Raw genomic sequence first — 24,547 nt, 5'->3', positions numbered from 1 at the left:
AAAAGCCATCTAGGTTTCATTGGGACAGATAGTTTCTATTTCTACTCATCAAAAGACATTTTGACTGAGATCTTTTCCCTTTTCAATCAAGTTTTTTGAAATAAGAAAACGTCAAATGAAAAGCTGCACTTTGCACACCTCTCACATTTCTCTCCCCCGCCCCTCTCTCTCTCACACACACAAACTGAGCTGCTGCTGATTATGCTACGGTAGATTTATGATCCATTTTCTCACTGCCACATCACCAAGGATTTGAATGTTCAGAAAGAAACCTCCCATCCCTTGTGGCTGAGTGGCAACAGCCAGCTCACCAGGTCTCCCAAGGAGCCCCTCAAATCCACACCGGTCTTCTCTTTCCCGAGCCACTCTAAATATAATCCTCCTGGCCTGGGAACAGGGCAGTAACTGCAGAACAGCCCAGGTGAGACTCACATTTCTGGAGAGCTTGTGCGCCAGCTCTTGTCCCGAAGCGTGAAGCTGCCGAGGCTTTCCCGTTTGCTAAGCTTGTCGTCCTTGTGTTTGTTGCTGTGATCCCGCTTGGTGACACCTGAAGTCTTTTGCTCATGCTGGGAGAGGTGCTCCATACTGCTGTACACCTGGAATAAAAGGGCAAAGAAGAAGAGGAAAGAGATGGGCTGTTCCGGTCTAATGAGAAATATTAGTGGGAAACAGGCGACACAATCCTGTCCCAATCGTATTCAGATTCTGCTCCATTCCCAAGATAGGAATAAGAACCCTCTCCCCAACACAAGAATTAACGATGGGCCTTCACACCCTCCTTTTGGCCAATTCTCCCACTTTCCAGTCTATCCCAGATCACTTTTTCCACCTATGAAGGAGGAAGGAAAGTCTCAGTAAGAGGTCATGCAGAGCAGCGGCACCCAACCTTTCTGGCTCAGTGGATTGGCGGTGGTTGTGGAGGCAGCGACAGCAGTGGCGGGTGGGATGGTTTCATGTTTGTTATCTAGATCCAGCGCTAAATGAAGCTTTGCATGCTCACCCAGCACTTGTAGGTCCCAATCCCCAACAGGCTGCAGACCAGTAGGGTCTGTGGACCAGGGGTTGGGGAGCCCTGACAGAGAATTGGCCAGGGCCAAAGAAATTAAGCTCCCTTCCCCCAGGGGTGGGATTCTACTGTTTCGGACCCATTCGAGAGAACCGGATGTTAAAGTTACATCTGGTTCGCCAAACCAGTATTTCAACCGACCGACTGCCCCCCCTCCCCGCCCCCCCCAGGAGTCTCCAGGTGGCCCATTTTCAATGGAGGTAATAAGTGCAGGGTCTGTGCGGAGGCTCTGGGAGGGGTAAAAATGGGCCTTCTGGAAGTCCGGAAACCGGCCTGTGTCCAGCTTCCAGAGGGTGTCCAGAGCCTGGGGGAGGCCTCCAGACCCTTGGGAGGGCGAAAATGGCCTCTCCCAGGCTCTGGTGGCCCACCAGAAGCCAGAAACAGGAAGTTCAGGTAGGCCACGCCCACCACGGCCACACCACCCAGCAACCGGGCAGCGAACCGGTTGCTGGGATTTTTGAATCCCACCCCTGTCTTCCCCTGCTAATCATCTTCTAAAACTGGACTCCCCTTAACCGCAGATTATCTCAGCAAACGTGGAGGTAGGAAAACACACAGCAACTTACATGTGAGTGAAAAAATATTTCATAGGATTGTGGGACGACTATCCCCAATCCATGCTTCCTTATACTTCTTTGTAACATTGCAACATAAAATATCTACATATTATTGATGTAAATTTCAGACATAATCTGCTTTCATTTCAACCTTGTATAATCTTTTGGACAGGACAAGCTAATAATAAAAGCAGCAGAAGCATGGACCATTTCACAGAGTTATTCAAGTGTCTGCATATTTTATCTTCAATCTTGACTTCAGATTTTGAGGCGTTATTTGTTAATTTAAAAAAAGGATTTAAGCATGCACTTTAAAAACAGAAAAGATGGCCTTGTGAGATGGGTGGCTGTGCAAATATAATAATAAATAAATAAAATTAAAATGCATAGTGAATAAACCAGGATATGAATCTAAGGTATTGTGGCTGAACGTTGGCTTCCCTGTCTTGACTGTACTGGAAACCAGTAATTGTAGTTTCTGGTTTGGATTTACAGGGAACTGTTTATAACCTGCTCACACATCCCATGGTTCTTACAAAAGCAAATAGCAAACTTTGGTTGCCCTCACACTTTTCCTAATCCAGTGATGAATATAAATCTGGCACTCTCCAAGTTGTGCCCTAAACAACTGGATGGGTGACAGGATGTCCATTCCTTGCTCTTTATATGTACTCTACAGCAGGATCTAACCTTTCGCCGTGCGGTTCTGGCGCAAAGGTGTTACGGTGATTTTTTCAAATCAAGCGCCAGCGCTGGTGAGCTTTTGGGGTAAATGGCTTTCTACCGGAAAAGCCATTGGCGCTGCATCGCAAGGTGCTTTTTCAAAAAGATGGCGGCGCAAATCAAACTTATTTATTATTAGATTTTAAGCCCGTTTTTATTTTGTACAGCTACAGGGGGAATACATAGTGCTCCCTCCTCTTGTTTTCTCCACTATAGTCAGCTCTGGTTGGAGGATGGGGGCAGAGTGGCCCAAAGTTCAACCAGCCAGTTTTCATGCCTAAGGGGAGACCAGGACTCGGGGTTTCCTGATGTTTTGTCCTGATCCTTTATTCTCAACACCAAAATGGCCCTCAGAAAGAACTACAGTAAGTACGGGCTTTACCTTGCTGAATCTGGGAGAACAAGATGAAAACTGGCGTATCTCCACTGGTTCATCTTCAGTTGTATCTTCATCATCGTAGGAATTAATGTGGTGGTAACGATCAGAGCGAGCTAAAATGAAGAAGAGGAGCACATGAGCCTCACAGAAATCCAGGTAGTGTAACTTCTGGGACTTAGCCCAATAATTCTGCTTTCCTACGCCCACTACTTAAGTGGCCTTAGGTAAACAAAATGGATGGATGGAAAACAAAATGGATGCTCTTTCCCATGTGCCTGGAAAGAGTTGTCTTTTAATGTCTCATAACTGACTGGACTACAAGAACCATAAAAGTACCGTATTTGCCGGCGTATAAGACGACTGGGCGTATAAGCGAGCCCCCAACATTTCCACTCAAAATATAGAGTTTGTTATATACTACGCCGTATAAGACTACCCCGCACTTGGAGGCATGTTTTCAGGGCAAAAAGTCATCTCATACGCCGGCAAATACGGTAAGTTGTAACACTTGGGGTATTCTGGATATAATTCTTGATTGACACCCCGCCCTTTCCCCCAAACTTACAAAGCCACCAAAATGCTTTAGAGAGGCAGCTTTGCCTTTCTCAGGCTGGCACTCAATTCCTCTCCCTTTCTTTGTGACAGCCCCGCGTGCGTGCCATCGGGACTCCAAGGGTGGGGGATGGACAGCTGCCAACTCTGTGTGTGTGTGTGTGTGTGTGTGTGTGTGTGTGTGTGTGTGTGTGGTGTGGAGGGTAATTCCGGCTATCTCTGGCCTCCGCCGGTTTAAAGTCGCTTGGCCGGTTCCCAAGTGCATAGCGCGCGCTGGCTGGGAGACGCGGCGCTGGGTGGCAGCTCGGTGCCGGGAGGCGGATCTTTCTCTCTTAAGCGGGGAGGGGAGGAGGACAAGAGAGGGACGGACGGGACAGGGGGGGAGGAGGTCCTCGCTCTTCCACCGCCCACCGGACCCTTTTCTTCCCAAGGGACCCTGGGAAAGCAGCTCGAAGCCGGGTGGCCCTGCCCAGCGGGTCCCATCAGGAACTTCCCGAGGACTCCCCCGCCCAAGCACAGCCTCCCGGTCTTTCAAAGAGGGGAGGGAGAAGCGGGAGGAGCAAAGGCTGTCGCCCCCGCCCCGCTGCCCAGAAGGAGGGGCGCCACAGTCTACCCCCACCTTCTCCCCCACTCCCGGCCATTAGCCTCGGGGCTGGCTGGGCGAAGCGGCCCGCCAGAGACCCTCCCGCTCCACCCCCACCCCACCTCCAGATTGGCCTCCAGCGCCCCCCAAGCCGGGCGGAGGGTGGGGTGGAGACTCCGGCTGGGCTTGGAAGGGGCTTCCGCAAGTTGCGGAGCTCACCCGCCGCTTCTTGGACCAGTGACAACAACGTATTTACCGGGTGTATAAGACGCACCCCCACTTGGAGGCATGTTTTTCAGGGCAAAAGTCGAGTCTTATACGTACCGGCAAATACGGTAACATTTCTCCTGTCTCACAGATCTTGTTTTCACAAGACAGTCAGCATCAAATATCTGATAGAGAAGTAGATAGATATTCTATAAAACTTTTTGGGGGAATAGAGGCAGTGTCTTTTCACAGTGCCAGAACATTTGCTCTTAGTTCACTGACTGCCTGTTGCTCTCTAGGAATGCATTTTTCAAAATTAACAACTTTTACAGGTAGTCCTTGGCTTACAACCGGTTGCTTAACAACCGTTCAAAGTTACAACAGACTCAAAAAAAAAGTTGCAACTGCTGCACTATCCCCAATTGTCATGTGATCATATTTCAGGCCCTGGGCAACTGGCTCACATTTACTACCAGTCATATAATCATGTTTTGTAAAAAAATAAGTTTTTTTTGCTGTTTTCTGACACACAAACCGCCTATTGGATAAGCCAATTTGGCTTTGTAACCACACGATTCATTTAAGGACCATTGTAAAAAAGGTCATAAAATGGATTCCAGTGGCATAGTGACTCACCTTAGGATTGCTATGACTGATGAGTAAAATTCTGGATTCAACTGTGGTTGTAAGTTAAGGACTACTGGCTGGGGATTCTGAGGGTTGAAGTTCAGACACCTTAATGATGCCAAGATGGAGAAACACTGTTCTAGGATGTTTTCCTGCCTTTCCTGGAAATATTAGGCAGCTATTCTGCTTGGCAAACAAGAATGATGCTTCCACTAAGCTGCATAGCCTTCCACCTCCTCCCCCTTATTGTTGTCCTTATGAATATTGTTCATTCATTGCTGCTATTTTATTAAGACAGGAAACAAAATCACAAAAATAGTTGAGATCTTTTTTTTAAAAGCCAGGCCTTAGGCATCACAGAGTGGTGCTGATTTAAAGGTGTATGGCCAGGGACAGCTGGATAACGGTCTTCAGCTGAGTTCAAACTATCAACCAAAATATTCAGGTTGAGACAGGGAGAGAAAGAAAGGTTAACACTTGCTGTCAAAATAGCTGGTGTCTTCTTCGGATTCCAGATGAGGGATGAACTCTGCTTTCTGCCTCAGAAGCCCATTCCAATCTAGTTCTTTGAAAAACGCATGCTGTTTCACTTCATAGGCGCCACCTGTGTGAAGGAAGGAAAACAAGGGTTTGCTGTCCTCTACTGGACAAGATCAAAAATAACTCTAAGAAAAAAGAACGAGCCAAGCAGCTACCAAGTAGTGCTTAGCTAAGAAATTTGGATCTGGTTGCCAGAGATAGTTATGGAGAGAAAGATGGGGAACTGGGGATGCTTGCTATGGCCATACTTGGTCAACCTTTGGAAGCCTAAGAGGAAAGAAAACAACCTCTCTCCTTATGAGCTGGAATGCTGTACCCATAGCTTCTTCTTCGTTCTCTCGTCTGACCTTACCTGCTCCCAGGCGGAGAAGAGGATTGGTTTGCAGGAGGCAAGAGATCAGATGCTGAGCATCTGAGGGGAGCGCCTCCTCTCCTTCTGGCCACAAGATGTCGTCTGAAAGCAAGGGAATAAAGACAGGCTGTTGCAATCTGACAGTGGCCCTTGGGAAAGCAGATCAGGTCAAAGAGGCTCCAAAATAGGAGGGATTGTAAAAATAGCTCCTCCTACTGAGGCGGAAACTTAAATGATGTAATTTAAATATATAGGATAGCAAGAGCGGGATCTCAAAACATGGGTTCTACACAATGTTTCCCTCACAATGTCATGTTGCTCTTCCCTCCCCACATTTATCTAAAGCAGGGCAGGGCTGTCAAACTCACGGCCGGTGGGCCAGATGCGTCACGCCCAGTTTAGCAAAGGGGAAAAAAGTCCCGATACAACACGTGATGACATTGTGACGATGCGAGTTTGACAGCCCTGATCTAAAAGAAAAGCCTCCTTTGAGATGAACGTGTGACTTCATGGAAATGCCCATGTGGTCTTCTTGACAAAAATAAAGATGTAGTTTGTACTTCCTCTGCCTTTTCTTTTTTTTTAGACTTGTCAATTTAGTCTAAAATCCACCTGCAAACTTGGAACAAGTTCTAAAGTAAGTAACCAATGAGCCCCTAAGAGAAGCAACACTTGCCCTACGTACCAGTGATGACCTGGCCAAACAGCTCTTCAGGAGTGTCTCCAAAGAATGGTACACAGCCCACCAGGAATTCATACAGGATGATGCCCATGGCCCACCAGTCCACTGGCTTCCCATAACCTTGGCGAAGGATCACCTCAGGTGCAATGTATTCGGGGGTCCCACACACCTGTGGAGATACTTGTCTTTATTCAGATGTCAAAAATGCTGATCCACTGAGTGTCAGCCATCTCAAAATTTGCAGTGCATGGTGTTAATTGGTTCAATTAAGAATGGGAAGCACTATAATTTTCTCTCTTACATATAACACAATTTGACATTGTGTTTTTTTTTAAAGTATAGACGGTACTGATCTGTTAACATGAAGCAGTAAACAAAGCTTTTCTTTAATCATTAAGAAGTCAATATGCCAAATGGTTAGATTTAAAGTCCATAACAGATATTAAAAAATGAAAAAGTCTGCTGTCAGTTGCAATATCATTTTGTATTATCCTATATTTTGTCTCCCCAGACCTCATTCAAGTGGCATAAGGACTGGGCAATACTTTATAACTTTTCCCTATTACTGTATTTCAAATGAAAATACCTAACCTCAGGGCTGGAATAAAAGAAATCTGAATAGAAAACCTACTATTTATAGATATATTCATAGATTCAGAATGGTCTAGAAACCAGGAAACTGTGGGTTCTAATCCCATCTTAGGTATCAAACCCACCTGGGTGACTTTGGGCCAGTCATTCTTTCTCAGACCAACCCAGGATTGTTGTTGTGGAGAAAATCGGAGGAGGAAGGAATATTGGGTATATTTGCCACCATGAGTTAAGTGGCACAGTGGTTAGAATGCAGGCTACTTCTGGTGATTGGTTCGAGTCTCACCAGGCTCAAGGTTGACTCAGCCTTCCATCCTTCCAAGGTGGGTAAAATGAGGACCCAGATTGTTGGGGGCAATATGCTGATTCTGTAAACTGCTTAGAGAGTGCTGTAAAGCACTGTGAAGCGGTATGTAAGTCTAAGAGTTATTGCTATTTCTACTAATAAAGTAATAAAAATGGGATAAAAATCTAATAAATACATCAATAATAAAATAATGCATTACTACTTTCATGCAATTTCTCAACGGGTTTAGCTTTTTGAATATGTGCCTTTTTCACTTTCAATATATGTGCAGCATCCCGTTACAAACAGACTTAATCAGGGTTCCACCTGTTTGTCTAGAAACTCCCTGGCATCCTTCTCAATATGACCTTCATACAGGTTTGTGGTAAGGCTCATCAGCCCCATCTTGGAAAGACCAAAGTCCGTCAACTTGATATGCCCCATGGAAGTGATAAGTAGGCTGTGGAGAAAGCAGAGGGATAAACATCAGTCAGAGAGAATCAATCATAGCCACTTCCTAAAGACAGCTAAAGACAGGCCTGGCCTTTTAACTTCATACTTGTCAGGCTTGAGGTCACGATGGACGATGCCATAGTTATGCAGGTATTCCAGGGCCAAGACAGTCTCAGCAAAGTACATGCGGGCCATTTCTACAGGCAGAGCCCCAATGTTCTTCAACAATGTTGCACAATCCCCACCTGCCAGGAGGAAGGTGAAATGGTTAGGAAGATGGCTACTCTCTCCAGTTCTTTGACTGAATATAAGAAGTGTGATTCTGGAGACTATTGTTAGCCTTCTTTATCAGATGCCTATAGGAAATTACAAACAAAATGAGTATATAAAAGCTTCTTCAAGCATCTCTATCTGCACCTGATAGTCAAACGTATTGTAATCAGATGTTATCTAAAAATGGGAGATAACATTCTTGGTCAGAAACATGCTAAACCAGAATTTTGGGGGATTCTCAATTATTGGTGCATACCAATTTATTATGTTTTTTTATTATTATGGTAAGCCAAAATTCTAGAGCTCATATTGATATGGTAAGTAGATGCTGATAGCCTTATTCTGCATGAATTTGTCCAATTAAACCTACCAACAAGTTTACCTTCCTACCTAAAAAAAATTGTAACATTTTACAAATATATGTGTTATCCATCCTGTATGTTTCCGGGTAGCAAAACCTTCACCGTCAAGAGCATCAAAACTCAAAATAGAAATTGTGAACCCTATTAAAATGTAATTTAATAAACAACCATGACTACAATTGCCTTGCCATAGAAAAAGGTGCCTTGGCTATCAGTTGTGAACATTTTGGAGGAAAGACCTGAAAAAAAATGTCCCACTGAAAACATATGTCCAATTGCATGGGAGTAGGTGGCCTCCAGGTAACTTAGAACTCCAGGTCTATGCCACACGAGGCCTTGCACAACTGAATAGGCATTTTAAGCTATCAATGTGTTAGGTATAACATTGATACCAAATATGGTTTGGGTGAATAAATATATAAAACTTAGATATCATGGTTTAAGTGCTTATCACTTTAAGCACAATGCAGCAGGCAATTAGCCGATTAAGGGTGCGGTTAGAAGTTACAATATAAGGAAGCATTAGAAGCTGGAAAGTTTACTGTCTGTAACTGTGTGCTGCTGCGACTTACTGTGTGATACTGCGACTAACTGTAATTACTGACTGTGAGTGCCTGTGACTGAACTGTTATTGTTTGCTACTGTTTGCTGATTTACTGCGTAATTCTACTGAATATCCAGCGTTTGTTTCTCTGGAGAGTGAAACCGGAGGAGGAGAAGATATCTTTATCGGCTGATAAAGATATTGCAAGGACTCTTAACTTGGACTATACTAGTGAGTCTTACTGGATGGAAATACTGTGAATGACTTAATGGACTGAATGACAATGCTTAAACTCTAACTGGATTAAAAACTATTTAAACTACAAACAGTGTTTGTGTTCAGTGTGTGTATACTCTGGGGCCCTTCCGCTCTCCTTTGGTTGCCTGGCTTGACTACTGCTGCAATACTCTTCCAGGGTTAATCCCCAAACCCTAACATTGGTTATGGGCCCAGCAGCATAGTCTAACTAACCAGGATATAGCAGAGAGTTGGTGTGAGTTGCACATTACTGTAAAAACAAACTGTTTTAATTAGTTTAAAATAGTCAAAATATCTGAAGAGTAATGGCACAAGTAAATTTGTCACAACTGTCCATGATATCCAGGCTGGATGGAACAAACTATGTTTCATGGTCAATGAAATGTAGTTTACTTCTACGCAGAGAAGGTTTGTGGGACATTATAGCAAACCCACCAGATGTGAGTAGCTGGGATCCTGCTAATGATGATGATAACGAAAAGTTACAAGACTTTAAACTGAAGAATGAGCAGGCTTTATGCATCATAGGACTGACTCTCTGTGATCAGCAGCTTGTCCATATTCGTGGAGAAGAAAATGCTGCAAACTGCTGGGAGAACCTCAGGAAGATTTATGTTCGGGATAGTGTAGGAGCACATATAAATCTTACACGGAAGCTTTTTCGAACGCATCTTCAGAGGAATGGAGATATGTTAGTTCATTTAAACTGTATGAAGAGCATTTTTCAAGATTTGCAAGAAAAAGAGCTTATATTTAATGAACTGCAACAAGTCTACATAATATTATCTTCATTAGATCAAAGCTATGATGACTATGTGACTTCGTTAGAGGTATTGCCAAAAGAAAGCCTCTCATTAACCGAGATTACAGGCAGGCTACTAGAAGAAGCCAGAAGAAGGCGTGAGCGTGACGAGCTGAGAGAAGATAAGAAAGAAGAGAAATTATCTTCAAAGCTTGAAAGAAACCAGCAAAGCAAAGTAAAGCACCTGGAAGAAGAGAATTTATCTTCAACAGCATACACAATTAAAAAGTGTTTTAATTGTGGAGGCAGAGGACATTTGGCAAGATTCTGCAAAAAGAGAAAAAGCCAGAATGTAAAAAAGCCAAAGAAAGCATTTGAACTAGCCACGTTTAGCAACTCTGATGTGAAGAATAATTTATGGGTGGTTGACAGTGGCGCATCCCACTGCATCACAAGAGATAAGACAAAATTTATAAAAATGTCTACAAGCTCTCAACATATATCTCTTGCCAATGGCTGGAACCTGAAAGCGAAAGGTCAAGGTTTTGCACGTTGTCCGTACATAAACCAGGATATAAAATGTTGTATGTACCGCAACTAAAGTTTAATTTGCTTTCAGTAAGGGTATTAGATAAATTAGGTTATGTAATTACTTTTAAAGATAATAATTGCATAATTGAAAAAGATAACAAAAGGTTAACTGCAGCTTTAAATGGAACATTATATGTCTTAGATAATAGTAATAAAGGGGAGGCACAAACTGTATTTAATAATATAAAGCCTCATGAAGAATGTATCCATTTATTGCATAGGCGTTTGGGGCATATAAATTTTAAAATGCTAAAACGTACAGTTGAGTTATCTGAAGGAATAAGGTTAAAACCTTGTGATAAATATTTGCGTTGTAATGTTTGCTGTGAAGATAAGAGCAAAGTATTGCCTGCAAATAGGCTAAATGGTTTCAAAACAAAAGAACCTTTAGAAGTGGTATTTGCAGACATCATAGGTCCAAAGAAACCCAGTATGGGGGTGCTAGATATATACTAAGCATTATGGACCATTATTCTAGATATGGGTTTTGCTATTTAATGAAAAGCAAAACTGAAACATATCAACATTTTTTCAATTGGCTTAGGTTTGCTGAAAGAAAGTCTAAACGACAACTGATAACCCTGGTGACAGATAATGGTACGGAATTTATTAATAACAAATTCCAGAACAGACTTAAGATAGCTGGAATAGAGCATAAGAAGTCTGCTCCATACAGGCCAGAACATAACGCTTTTATTGAAAGAAGAGGCCAAACACTACAGGCAATGGTTAGAACAATGTTAAATGATTCTGGGTTACCTGATTCTTTGTGGGGGAGGCTACAATGTGTGCTAATAACATATTGAACAACGTTGTTAATACAACAACAGGTGAAATACCATTTACCAGATGGCATGGCAGGAAACCTGATCTAAGTTACCTGCACACATTTGGTGCACCAGCATGGGTGCATATTCCTGCACAACTCAGAAAAAAAGGGCAACATAGAACTAAAAGATTTTTCTTCGTTGGTTATCAGGCAAACCATAGGGCATATAGATTTTGGGAGAAAGGCACATCTAAAGTGTTATGTAGTGCTAGTGCCCAATTTCTAGAACATGAAGGATGGGAGAAATTAGAACAGGATGCCAATAAAGATGTAATTATTGAATCCTATAGAAATCCCATTAGTTATCCCTGTAATTTTAAAAATAAAGTAAAAAGACAAATACAGGATGAAATAGTGCCCATAAAGGAAGAAACAGATTCAATAGCTGAACAGGATGAGGAAGATGAACAGGTAGTAGTTCAACAAAGTCCTCCTGTAAGCCCTGTAATTCCCAGAAGAACTACACGTGTATCTAGACCGCCTGATAGGTACCAGGCTAACACAGTGTGCCAGATTAATGAAGTTCCTAATTCTGTAGAAGAAATTAAAAAGTATCCTAATAAGGAAAAAGAAAAATGGTATGCAGCAATGAATAAGGAACTGAATTCATTAAGTGATATGAAGGTGTATGAAAATGCCAAATTACCTGTAGGAAAGAAATCCATTGGCTGCAAATGGATATTTAAGGTAAAAATAGATAAAGATGGTAATTTAATCCATAAGGCAAGGTTAGTAGCCCAAGGTTTTAGGCAGAATGCCAATGACTACGATGAGGTGTTTGCACCTAGTCTTAAGGCAGCAACCTTGAGGGCAGCTTTAGTGTGGGCAGCTAGTAAAAACTATATAGTTAACCATCTAGATGTGGAAACTGCTTACTTGCACGCCCCATTAAAACATATTATTTATATGAAAAAACCTGTTGGTATTAAAAGTGAAAATAAGGATAATAATGATTGTTGGTTGTTAAAGAAAAGTCTCTATGGTCTTAAACAATCAGGCTATGAATGGAACCAGTATATTGTAAAGGAACTAGACAATATAGGATTTAAAGCTGGTTTAGCCGATCCATGTCTGTTTAAGAGGGAGACAAATGGGAAAGTATCATTATTATTACTATTCACAGATGACATTGCATTGATAACTGAAACTAATGATGAAGCAAATAAAATAATAGCATCATTAGGAAAGAGAATAAAGATCAAGCAATTAGGGAGATAAAGAAGTATCTCGGTTTGAATATAAAGAAAACACGGAAAGGTTATAAGATATCTCAGGAAGATAAGATAAGCAAATTGCTAAAAGATTACAAGATGGAGCTTTGTAAGCCAGCTAAGACTCCAATGAGTCAGGAGTTTAGCAACACTGATGTACAAAGCCCTGAGTTTGATAAGGTGATTTATCAATCTTTAATTGGTAGTTTGAGTTATATTAGTAATTGGTCTAGACCAGATATATCGTACTGCGTGAATCAGTTGGCTAGATTCAATTCTGCACCATGTGAAAGACACTGGATTGCAGCTAAGAGGATATTAAGATATCTTAAAAAGACAATGAATTATTCATTGTATTTAGAACCAAAGGGTGATTTAATTCTGTGTGCTTATGCAGATGCTAGCTTTGCATCAGAAAGAGACACTAGAAAATCGACTTCAGGAACAGCCATAATGCTGGGTAATACATTAATAGGCTGGAAGTCAATAAGACAACAGCATATAAGTTTGTCTACTATGGAGGCAGAATTCTCCTGTTTATCATTGTTATGTACAGAATTAATAATGTATAAACAAATGTTAATTGATATAGGTATAACTGTGGATTATCCTATAATTATACATGAAGATAATCAGGCAGCAATTCAAATGGCCACAAATATTGGAGTAAAAACAAGGAGCAAACATACAGATCTAAGATACCTAAACGTGAGACAATCTGTAAGAAGTAAGATGATTCAGCTAGAGTACTGTATGTCGGAGGACAATTTAGCTGATAATTTTACTAAAGCCCAAGGTGCCAGTAAGCACCAGGAGAGTTGTGAAAAATATGGGATAAGATTGTAAGGTATTATATATTTATTTCACCCAAAAGGGGAGTATGTTAGGTATAACATTGATACCAAATATGGTTTGGGTGAATAAATATATAAAACTTAGATATCATGGTTTAAGTGCTTATCACTTTAAGCACAATGCAGCAGGCAATTAGCCGATTAAGGGTGCGGTTAGAAGTTACAATATAAGGAAGCATTAGAAGCTGGAAAGTTTACTGTCTGTAACTGTGTGCTGCTGCGACTTACTGTGTGATACTGCGACTAACTGTAATTACTGACTGTGAGTGCCTGTGACTGAACTGTTATTGTTTGCTACTGTTTGCTGATTTACTGCGTAATTCTACTGAATATCCAGCGTTTGTTTCTCTGGAGAGTGAAACCGGAGGAGGAGAAGATATCTTTATCGGCTGATAAAGATATTGCAAGGACTCTTAACTTGGACTATACTAGTGAGTCTTACTGGATGGAAATACTGTGAATGACTTAATGGACTGAATGACAATGCTTAAACTCTAACTGGATTAAAAACTATTTAAACTACAAACAGTGTTTGTGTTCAGTGTGTGTATACTCTGGGGCCCTTCCGCTCTCCTTTGGTTGCCTGGCTTGACTACTGCTGCAATACTCTTCCAGGGTTAATCCCCAAACCCTAACACAATGTTAACATCCATAGCTTTATTTTGTAGAACAAAGCTCTTAATTTATCAACAAGTAATATGGAGATCTATATTATCAGCTACTACCGATAGGTTATGCAAACCCAATCACAGACCTACAAACCAAACTCAAACTCAGTCCCCATTTACTGAACTGAGAGTTTTTATAACCAACAGACATCATTTTATATTTGCTTATATTCTACATTTTTTCACTGTTCCTTTTCCTAATTTGCCAACCTAAATAATCCAACATTGTTCGCAAACTTGCCACTTTCATTTCCTCAGCCAATTTATGAACAAGTTTAAAGCACCAAGCCCAAATACAGATATACTGGCTATCCAGACTGTACATTTTGTTCTTTTGAGCCAGTTACTAAGCTTTAAGTGGATTAACCTTTTACCCCATAATTGTTCAATTTGCTCAGGAATCTTTGTCAAAAGTTATCTGAAAGTCCAAGTAAGTGGTATCTACTTGATAACTTCTATAATATGTTTGCTAATATTCTCCAGCCATGCTAATTCTTCTTCGGGAAAACCTGTCCTATATACTCGACAATTTGGTCAGTAACCATGTTTTCCAGCCATTTATCTGTGATTTACATTAATCTTAACTAGCTTGAATTCCCCAGATTCTCATTTACCCAGATTTTTTTCCTCCGGCTATTTTTTAGCCCTCTCCTAAGAAAGCCTGTGAGATGTTACGAATTATGTCTTTTTTGCCACAAGATCATCAATTGCACATTTGATTTTTTTGAGATTTAAATAAAGAACTTCCTAATTTGTCTACCCTATTTAGGTCCATGCCTCAGACTTACTTTCTGAAAGTATCAGTTCAGGTAGTTTCTGCCCTATATCTTCTAGGGGAAGACAGATGGAAATAATTCATTCAGTTCTCTGCAGTCCTTATCTTCCTTCTATATTTCTTTTCTTCCTTTGTGATGTAATAGCCCAATTAGTTTTCCTGTTTTAGATGTAATTATTGTTAATTGTGGCTTTTAACAATTAAACTCAACTTTCTCTTCTATAACTCTCATTATTTGTTCATTTTCTCCCCTGGCCTCTTTTGTTATCTTATTTACACATAGTTTGTAAGATAATGATTATCTTATGGACTGTATTAATGGCCTGCATGATCTCCAGATTTCAAACCTTAATTTCTTCATTGCAAAAAGAATACAGGATGCTGAAAGGTCTTCTGAAATTCACCATCATAATGTCTTCTGCAACCTATCTTAATTTAAAACTAGACTATCAATTGGATACAAAAAAGAATCCTCAGAATCTATTTTTTTCTTGAGTGAGAAACTGAAACACCATCCTTAGAAAGTGATACCAATAGAATGAACTGCAACTGTTGGAAAACACTTCTCAAAGTTTGACCTACGTTTATTTGGTTAATGAAGGATACACGTATTTTATACTTAATATTATTTGTTAATAATTATTCTTGGTAGAGTGTTTCTGCAAACCACCTATATAAATTTTAATATGGAACTTAAAGTGGTTGGTGTGAACTTGTGATGCTATGCAATGAATTTGCTATCGTGCTAACTCCTCAAGAAAAGAATGTATGTATGTATGTATGTATGATGATGTATGTATATACACACACACACATATATATATATATATATATATATATATATATATATATATATATATATATATATATATATATATATATGTATGTCGTTAGGTCTAGAGGAAAAACTGCTTTTTCCCCTTCACTAAAGGGAGGAAAAATTCTGTTCTTTCATACTTGGCCTATTTATATCAATCCTCTTGCTTTAAACTCTTTTCCTACCTAGTGGAAAGGACATAGGAAAACCAATTGTTGGATAATGTGTTGTGATTTCTTAAAATTTAAAATAAATCAGCATGGCAAAATGCAGACTAATGGCCACAACAGCATCCCTTTTGCAATCGTCAAAGCCTGTCTAGTATGACACTATTTTTGCATATATATTTTTGAGGTAAGGGGATGAATCAATAAAAATGGTTGACCCAAGCTAGCCTGGCAAACATTTTGTTTGTAGAAGTTGCATATTCTTGTAATTCATTTCATTGCCTGAAATGTATTAGTTATAAAGCGATGCTGAATTCATTGCCATTATATAACTCTTGGTGGGTTAAGATTAATATGCATTTTCAGATGCTTTCCAGGCATGCAGTGGGTTAAAAGAGATCCAGACTGACCAAGTCAGAACATGGATCACTTGAGAATGAAGGAATCCCTAATGTATTAGAAAGACAGGCTTATAGAGTTGGCTGCAGTACAGAATCAGTCTTGTCTTCCTCGCTGTAGCTGCCCAATTCAGTCAGGTATGGAAAACCCATGGCAAGTTCTCAAAAAATTTTGTAGTGTGGTATCTGCATACATGTCAATTGATTTTCAAGTCCAGCCAAAAAGGCTAGTTGGATGAAAACAAATTTGTCAATGTCCCAAGCTTATTGTAGACAATAGGAATTTATTGGATACTAATCCTCTCCTCTTCATATTTTTCATCTTAGCTCTTAAAGGTCTTCAAGTATTCTCTGGTATGACCCTGCAAAGTCAGAACTGAGCCTTTTCAACTTTTTCAAGAGGTTGTATCACATGATCAAAGAGTTTCAACAGGATATTAGACTCATAAGCCTCAAGATAGCTCTGCACAACTTAAAGAGGTACAAACTTGGATGTGGATAACCTCAATGGCCATAATTTCCAATCTGGAAAGTTGTATTAAGTCAATACATTATGTAAGCCAGCTCAAGAGTGGCTACCCAGATGGAGCAACTGATTTTCAGAGTTGCAGGCAGAATCTTCCTTCACCTTACCTGAGCATTTCAGGGAATGAATGTAAGTTCTTCTGTATATAAGACACGTGCTTAAGCACTAAGTTACGCCCACCTCCTAACTATCATTCTTGCAGGTAATCTATTTACTGATACATTCATTATTATATTTAGTAAGATATTTGTTATATTCTTTAGGAGTTCTTACAAATAATGTGCTGTTAAACTTAGTGTTTTCTTTATAATATTCAGCATCCTAATGCAACATTTTCAAATCAGCTGCTTCCAAATAGACTAACTTCACATATAATGCTGCAATCAGTATTGCCTATGTACAAATCAGAGAATTACAGAAGTGGAGGTCTAATATATTTGGAGTCCAGTTTGGATAAAGCCATAAAGGATCTGTATTTAGGGCATATCAATCCAACCGATTCCCATTGATTGCTGCTAACCTGACATAACTCTTGCATGATATGGGATGGAGACTGTGATAAATACCTTGCATCTCACAGGAAACCAACCCTCACAAATTCTGAGACTGCGTACCTTCAACATACTCCATGACCATGCAGAGGTACCGCTTAGTTTCAAAAGAGCAGAACATGCTGACCACAAAGGGGTTCTCTGCAAAAGTCAGAATGTCACGCTCCACAAAGGCTTGTTGGATCTGATTGCGCAGGATGAGGTTCTGCTTATTAATCTTCTTCATGGCAAAGCGCTGGCGGGTCTCTTTATGTCGCACCAAATACACAGCTCTGACAGAGAAGAAGAAGGCAGAGGTCAGCAAAGGCATGTTTAGGTTCTGCCCCAAAAGTCTATATTCGCCTGCCACAAAAAGGAAATGCAAAATCTTGAGAGTCAAGGTGCCACAACCCTTCTGTAAACTACCTCTATTTTCACATTCTTTAAAGAAAGATTGCTGGAGCCTTCATATTTATTAGAGTTTACCTCCTTTTTCTAGTTGGTTAAAAAAAAAACATTTACAGAATGTTTTCTACAGGAGAAAATTAAACATGGTCATACATCTGTCTAGTGTACTTTGCTACAGTACACTGTAAGATAGAAAAATCATTTTGGGCTACTACTTAGTGAGAAGTCAGAATCCAGAATTATCCTGGATTTGAGGTCTTGGTCTTGGAAAGAATACCTCCTTCCACCTATTTCACTGACATTGTCTTCAGAGGTTCTCCTCCCTATAGCCCCAGAAATGCCAGTGCCTTCTTGAGGAATGTCTTCATCAGACAGGCTTGTTTGGTAGCTACGCTTCTCTTCAATATCAGGCTAAAAATTATTTTATTTATTCATTAATTAACGAATCCAAGCATTAAACTTCCCGCCCCCAAAATCATAATCTATTTTTACAGCCTCTTTGAACCATTGTCCTAATTTATACTCCAATTTGCTATAACTGTAGAGAGGAGCCCCACTGAGCTACACCATCATTGTAGAAACAGGAAGACTGGCTGAAATAAACATTTGAAACAAACACAGTTTGGAGCTACAATATTGACCAGAAGCAAAGCTCCTTTCCTGCGGCCAATGGGTCCAAGGAGCCTGATGCTAAGTTAGTGCACTCACCCATAGGCCCCATTGCTTATAAGTTTAATAGTTTCAAAGTCTCCTTCTCCTGGTGGCTTCTTTGGCTTTGGAGTGGTCCCACGACTCTGCAATATTAAGCATTCAGAGTGTGAGGCCATAAATGGTCCATAAGGAGACAAGAATTCAGGTCTAATAGAAGTTTACCTTATAAGATGCTTTTTAGATGTCACTTAACACATTTGAATCTGAATTCTGTCATTCAGAAACCATAGTCAATTCATTTATAAATGCAGAAATATCAAAAATTAAGAAGAGTCAAGTGCACAATGAAATACATAGTTAAGCAACAGCATTCAAGTCCTAACAATGCAATTTTTTAAAAATCCAGGTAGAATCTCTATTCTTCAATAAAGAGCTACTAGCACATATATGTTCATCACATTCTCACCAATGAAGAACAGGAAACTTAGAATAAAGATGCAGAATCTTTTCTAAGCTGCAAACCACAATAGATCTTGCAGTGGACTAATTTTGAGCCGATACCTCACTCCACAAAGTAGTGCTAAGACAAAGTATGAGGGAGAAAAACCAAAATTATGACTGATTCTATGTAAACCTTTAATCTTCTATTGAGAGTTAATCTTTGTAAATCTTCAGAAAAAAAATATGAACCCCTAAGGATTCTTCTACCATTTATTTATAATATGTTTGCATATTAAGAACTTAATTGATTCACAGTGATTTAAAAATCAAAAGTAAATACACCATTCAAATTTAATAAACTCAAAATGACACTGAAAACCTCATGCCATCTGCCAATTTAACTCCACTTCCAAAGAGCAGCTGCTTAGCTTTCTAGTGCCTCTGAAACAATCATGCATTTGATGATTTTCCAAGGGGGGAAGAGGAGGTGGAAGAGGTTCCTTTGGTTTCTCTCTATTCAGCCTTTTCTGCCCAAAACAAATATGCCATCTTCAAATTATTAACAGACTGTGGTAAAGGAGAGATTGAGCAAGGGAAGCAGTTCCAGACAGGGAAATAGTAAGATTCAGGAACAATGCACCCTCTGCACTAACTGATAACTAAGATTAACATCTTGAACCTTCCACCAATTTCAGCCTATTTCTTTTCCCTCACACATGCAGGTCCCATGCAAAATCCATCTATCCTCTATTTGTCTGTTTGGTCCTAATTTATACTCCAATCCTTGTCCAATCCTTTTATGATAATTTCTCCTTCTTACCTTCCCCCTCTCTTCCATCAGTCACACTCAAAAGCCATCATTCCTGCCCAGGCCTCCTCCTCTTGTCCCTTAGCCACCCATGTCATGCCTCTTTCATAGCCCTCCTCTCTTCCATAAGTGGATTTTTCTTCCCATTTTTTCTCTCCCATTTCTAACAATTGTTGCTGCTGCCACCACTGGGCAGAGCAATTTAGATAGTCTCTCAAATCAGTTTGTTGCAAGGACATAGTAGTTTTCTAACATCTTCAGCTGCACTATAAAAATCAAAAAGTACATCTTGTCAATAGCATATAGCCTCACTGACGCCCTTCAGAGCAGAAATAGGCAATTTTCTTGAGTGAGAGGGTCATTATTTTAGATTATTTATTGCTTAGCCATTCTCCCCAAAATATTGTAGGAAACATGATTGAGACATAAGGGTCAGATTTTCTTTAAAATAAAAGATAGCTATAGTAATTCCTCCAGAAGGGGGACTTTTAGCCATAAAATTGCATAAATACAATCTAGGGGAGAGGTCACAACAATGGGGCTAAACAGCTGCACGTGGGAAGCCTACCTCTCTCTTTTAAACTGCGGCCGTCTTAAATGGCTAATTGAGTTGCCATCCCTGGATGACTGAACATCCCTGGATCTGATTAAATTTCAGCACTTTCCCCAAACCTTTAACTGCTTTGAACTTTAAAATGTGAGATATGAAAATCCTAATCAGCTTACAGCTTTTACTATATTTAGTCAGTAGATCAATCAAAATTCTTAGTTGGTTAACTAGTAGGAATCCAAATTACGGGCACATTTATTTCACTTTTTATTGAACAAAATATTAAAGATAGTCTTTCCTTGTAAGCAGCAAAGCTGGAATTTGTTTACTACATTGTACATAATTTCTACCATCCTTCAACAGCTCAGAACCACACACACCCAAGCTAGAGTCCAAAGAGGTTGAAATATAAATAAACAAGTCCATGAGAGATTTGAATGCATGTATTTTAGTTAACATGTGCCCCTCATTCCAAACAACTGATGTGAAAATAATTGTTGAAACTGAGGGAGGCTTGCGATATTATAATTTACTGGATAGACAGCATTATTAGTTGCCCAGGGGGAAAAAGTAGGAAAAGGTTAGTGCAAATCTCTTCCACAAGCAAAACCTAGCTTGGGCAGCTCTTTGAAATTAGGCTTCTGATTTTGAAATAATATTTATTGTATCTTAATTAATCTTTCTAGAGGACTGCGTGCATGAAACCTAGGAGGATTTACTTCTGCAAAGAAATGCAATCTATGTTGATTCTCTCATATGAATACATATTAATTTATATAGGACAGATGTAAGTATATTGGGGGGAGATTACCTTGGAGAGCTAAATAAAGTATAAAATGAACGTATGAAAAATATAATAGTGTACATAGTAATTAAACAACTCCACTTCCACTACCCAAAGCAACAGAGTACTCTGGAGATCACAGAAGTACTGCTGCTATTTAAGTAGCAACCCTCCTCCCAAAGCATCCATATTCTTCATGTCTAATTTATTTCCAGTTGCTGCCAGTAGAAACAGGATAGAACTTTAGATATAATCCTGAATTTCAAAGACTGGTACTTCTAAACATGGGCGTCTGTGGGAAAGAAGGAAAGGCAAACGATATGTGCCTGGTTAAATGCCATAATTTATGTTTTTGCATTGATACAGTTTTTGAGTATTATATCACCATACATTTTTACTTAATCTCAGCTTGTTTTATGAAAATTTCTTTCTTCTTACACAAATGGAATGTTCCTCTGAGGCTTAGTAGTAACGATAGATTGCAAGTGGGGCATTTGCACAGCATGGTGAACAAGGTGTGTCTGTGGGAGTCCCTGAGTGGAAAAAAAACTGGCTAGGCTGGGGTTGGCCAAGCTGACCTGTATACTGACCTCGGTGAACTCCTCTGTCTCAGGTGTGTTGGATCCTCCACTATCGTGCTCCTCCACATACAGCACATCTGACGACAACAAGGTTTGGGAAGAGCCAAAGGGAGAGCCAAGGGAACAAGGCTTTAGCAACCCCATTGTCATTTATGAAAGCACAGAAAGGGTGAAATCTAGACACACACAGAGCCATGCATATACAGAAAGGCACATGCATGTGGTATAAATGGGTATATATGAAAGCTCCATGTGTTCTAATGGCAAATCAGGAGATTCAACCATGCACTTGCAAGCACATCTGCATGCAGCTCAACACACAGCAGATATGCAAAAGACTCTTTATGCTGATGTGCATATATTGGCAATTTTACTCACGCTCACAATGCAATATAGATGCACTCATGAAATCCGGCTTAGAGAAATACATACGTGTATATGCACACATTTAACACTGGATGCAGATGAGCACACGCTACCTTGCCAGTGTGAAAATGTGCATTGACAAGCTGAAGCATTAAAAAAATAAATCGTCCTAATGAAGAAACACGCAATAGACCTTCTAGCACCTGGGGTCTTTGATCAACCACTTTCCAGAATTTCTATGCAAATTCCATTACTACTTCTCTGGAAATCCAGATCATGATTCCTAGTTAGACAACTCTGAACAATTATCAATCCCATTTCAGGATCAACCCCACACGATTAATCTATACAATGCTTCCCCCGTTGAGAGGAAAAACTGAAATGGAGGGTCAGTTTTGAATGGGAAGCCAAGTTGAAGGAAAGGGGTTAACACCCCTATTTGCCCATCAGTCTGATAAAATCCAGAGCCCAGATGCCTATAGCAAAGGTCCTAAAAATAAAAACAGAAGCCATTGCAAAAATCCTTTACATTGTGCACTGTTTGTTCTTAGTTTTACTCAGATGAAGCAAGCAGCATAACTCAGCCTTTGGAATCTGCCACCTGTAGTAATTTCACAACCCTGGATGTCATGGATTGGAGTATCAACATTTAGATAATTCAGCCCAATTCAACACACAACAAATAGAAAGTTATTCAGCTTGGTAAAAGTTTGAAAGGAGGGAAATTGAGAAATGTTATGTCAGTGTCTTTCCATACAATTTTTAATGGCTATGTTGTATATATTTAGCTACAATTGAGAGGGGGGAAGACAATGGGGTTCTGAATTTCAATAAGTCACCCTGCAGAAGCACTGGAGGAACAGTTGATGCTGTAAGATAAGGTTAGCCGTAATACTGAAAACTGTGTTTTGAAGTCAAGATGAGAAAAGACATGCTGTTCATCCAGCATCTTTTTGCCATGTGAAGGATTCCAATCCCCTATCATAACTAGGCTGGTTTTCCTTTTACATTATCCCATATGAATTTTAAATTTTAAAAAAGAAATGTACGTCTTGGGATTTCTTAATAATTAAGGCTTCACTATCAGCTACTCTCTTGTTCATCTCCAAAAAGTTCCTATCTAGCCCAGCATTCTTCAAAAGAATTCCAGAAATCATCAAATACAAGATGGTAATCCAGAAACTTATTAGTAGACAACAATTTACATTCTTCTCCTTTCTACTGGACAATTTGTTAACAAATTCTTAATAGCTCCTTAATAAATTTAACTTCTTTGTTCAGAACTTAGAAATATGCCTATATACTATCCTGGCTAACTTCTTTTTCCAACTCTGTAGAACTAAATTCTGTGTCAATTTATTTATATCCTACCCCTTAAGTAGAATAGGTGGTGAGACAGATTTTTCTCAAAGTTGCACAAGGAACAAAAATGGCTCAAGAATAAAGAATCATACTGAAGAAAATGAACAAATTTGTGCTGTATGGAATCCATGTAATATTGAATTGAATAGTCAGCATGACAAATTGCCACATATCCAAAGGAGTTATGAGATGACCATGCTAATACATGCAAGAAATGACACACGTATGGGCACTTGACATATAACAAATACTGAGACTTGGGGGTACATATACAGAGACAAGGCAGTTTGGATAGCAGATAATTTTGGTTGCATTACCTGGAAATGGGTCTCGAGTCAGTCCCAACTGGCTTATGATGTAACGAGGAATATCTGTCTTCACCAGATGTCCCTCTTTGGCATGGTCCTCAGCTGCTTCCAGCAAGTGGTAAAACTCCTCAGGATTAAATTCCTAGAGTTAAGACGCAGTACATGCCTGAATTAGGATGGAGATTAGCGAAGAACTGATTTCAGTGAACCACAAGAAGACAGCTAGGGAGGTGTAATGCCAAAAGCAATTGGATGTGGACCTGGGCAATAGGACTCACAGGATCCATGAACTGAAACAGCCACTGTTCCTCAGGTTAACATTACCCTCAGTGTTTTTAGGTGGAGGGTCTCAGTTCTACCAGACTAGTTTTTTTCCCCCTTAAGAATTTTTTTGACTATAAATCCAGTGCCAGGAATGTAAATGCACATCAACATAAATCAAGGAGGCTTGGATAGATAAGCAACTTTATTCAAATATTAAGCAACCGTAATTATGATAAAGAACAGCATCAACAGAGTATACAGTTCTGTCTGTGTATATGCGTTCACATATGTATGAGTTTAAACTTAAGGTTCCCCCCACCCTGCTTTTTTGATTTATCAGGTTACTTGTAGTCCATTTGGCTGTTGATGGCAGTGGCATTGTATTTTCATAACTATCTTGTCTGTTCATAGGCATTTCCTACTGTCCTACCTCTCAACCTCATATTATCTATCTATCTATCTATCTTTATTTATTTAATTTGTTTGTTTGTCAAACATGTACAAGATAAGTATGTACAAGTATAAGTATGAACATAAACAAGAACAAAGGAAGTAAATACAGATAAATGGGGACAGTAAGACAGGGACAGTAGGCACACTGGTGCACTTATGCACTTCCCCTTTATGAAGCAAGGGAATTGGTAGGATACCTGTTTGGCAACTGAGGTGTAGAGAAACATGGGGCTTTGCGGTCCACAGAAACTGGCTGTCGTTGCGATATGCATTTTCAGAAAATACAACATTTGTATAGAATCCAAACAACTAGACACCACACAACCAAGTGACTACTTACTGCCTTCAGTACTGTAGATAATGTATGGCGAACCTGGCAGTTGAATGCTAAAGGATCCACTGACTCTATTCTTTGACGCCAAGCATAT

At 39.8% G+C, this 24,547-nt stretch overlaps 1 protein-coding gene across 3 annotated transcripts in view; it reads right to left on the bottom strand.

Moving 5' to 3' along the window:
- The window catches only part of MAST1 (microtubule associated serine/threonine kinase 1), an 89,142-nt gene that overhangs the window by 10,853 nt on the left and 53,742 nt on the right, over positions 1 to 24,547 (bottom strand). For all 3 annotated transcript variants that reach the window (XM_026681990.2, XM_087956954.1, XM_087956955.1), the window contains 11 exons: positions 23,412 to 23,544; positions 21,376 to 21,443; positions 18,260 to 18,345; positions 17,228 to 17,436; positions 7,705 to 7,843; positions 7,473 to 7,605; positions 6,272 to 6,437; positions 5,587 to 5,688; positions 5,176 to 5,298; positions 2,729 to 2,838; positions 433 to 596 (listed from right to left, as the gene is read on the bottom strand). In XM_026681990.2, coding sequence (XP_026537775.2) covers positions 433 to 596; positions 2,729 to 2,838; positions 5,176 to 5,298; positions 5,587 to 5,688; positions 6,272 to 6,437; positions 7,473 to 7,605; positions 7,705 to 7,843; positions 17,228 to 17,436; positions 18,260 to 18,345; positions 21,376 to 21,443; positions 23,412 to 23,544 — 1,433 coding nt within the window. The remainder of the gene's footprint in view (positions 1 to 432; positions 597 to 2,728; positions 2,839 to 5,175; positions 5,299 to 5,586; positions 5,689 to 6,271; positions 6,438 to 7,472; positions 7,606 to 7,704; positions 7,844 to 17,227; positions 17,437 to 18,259; positions 18,346 to 21,375; positions 21,444 to 23,411; positions 23,545 to 24,547) is intronic.

Source organism: Notechis scutatus, chromosome 2, assembly GCF_049901735.1.
Source record: "Notechis scutatus isolate UNSWTSFEM ecotype Mainland chromosome 2, rNotScu1.2, whole genome shotgun sequence".
NCBI lineage: Eukaryota > Metazoa > Chordata > Lepidosauria > Squamata > Elapidae > Notechis > Notechis scutatus.
This window is presented reverse-complemented; position numbering and strand designations above follow the sequence as displayed.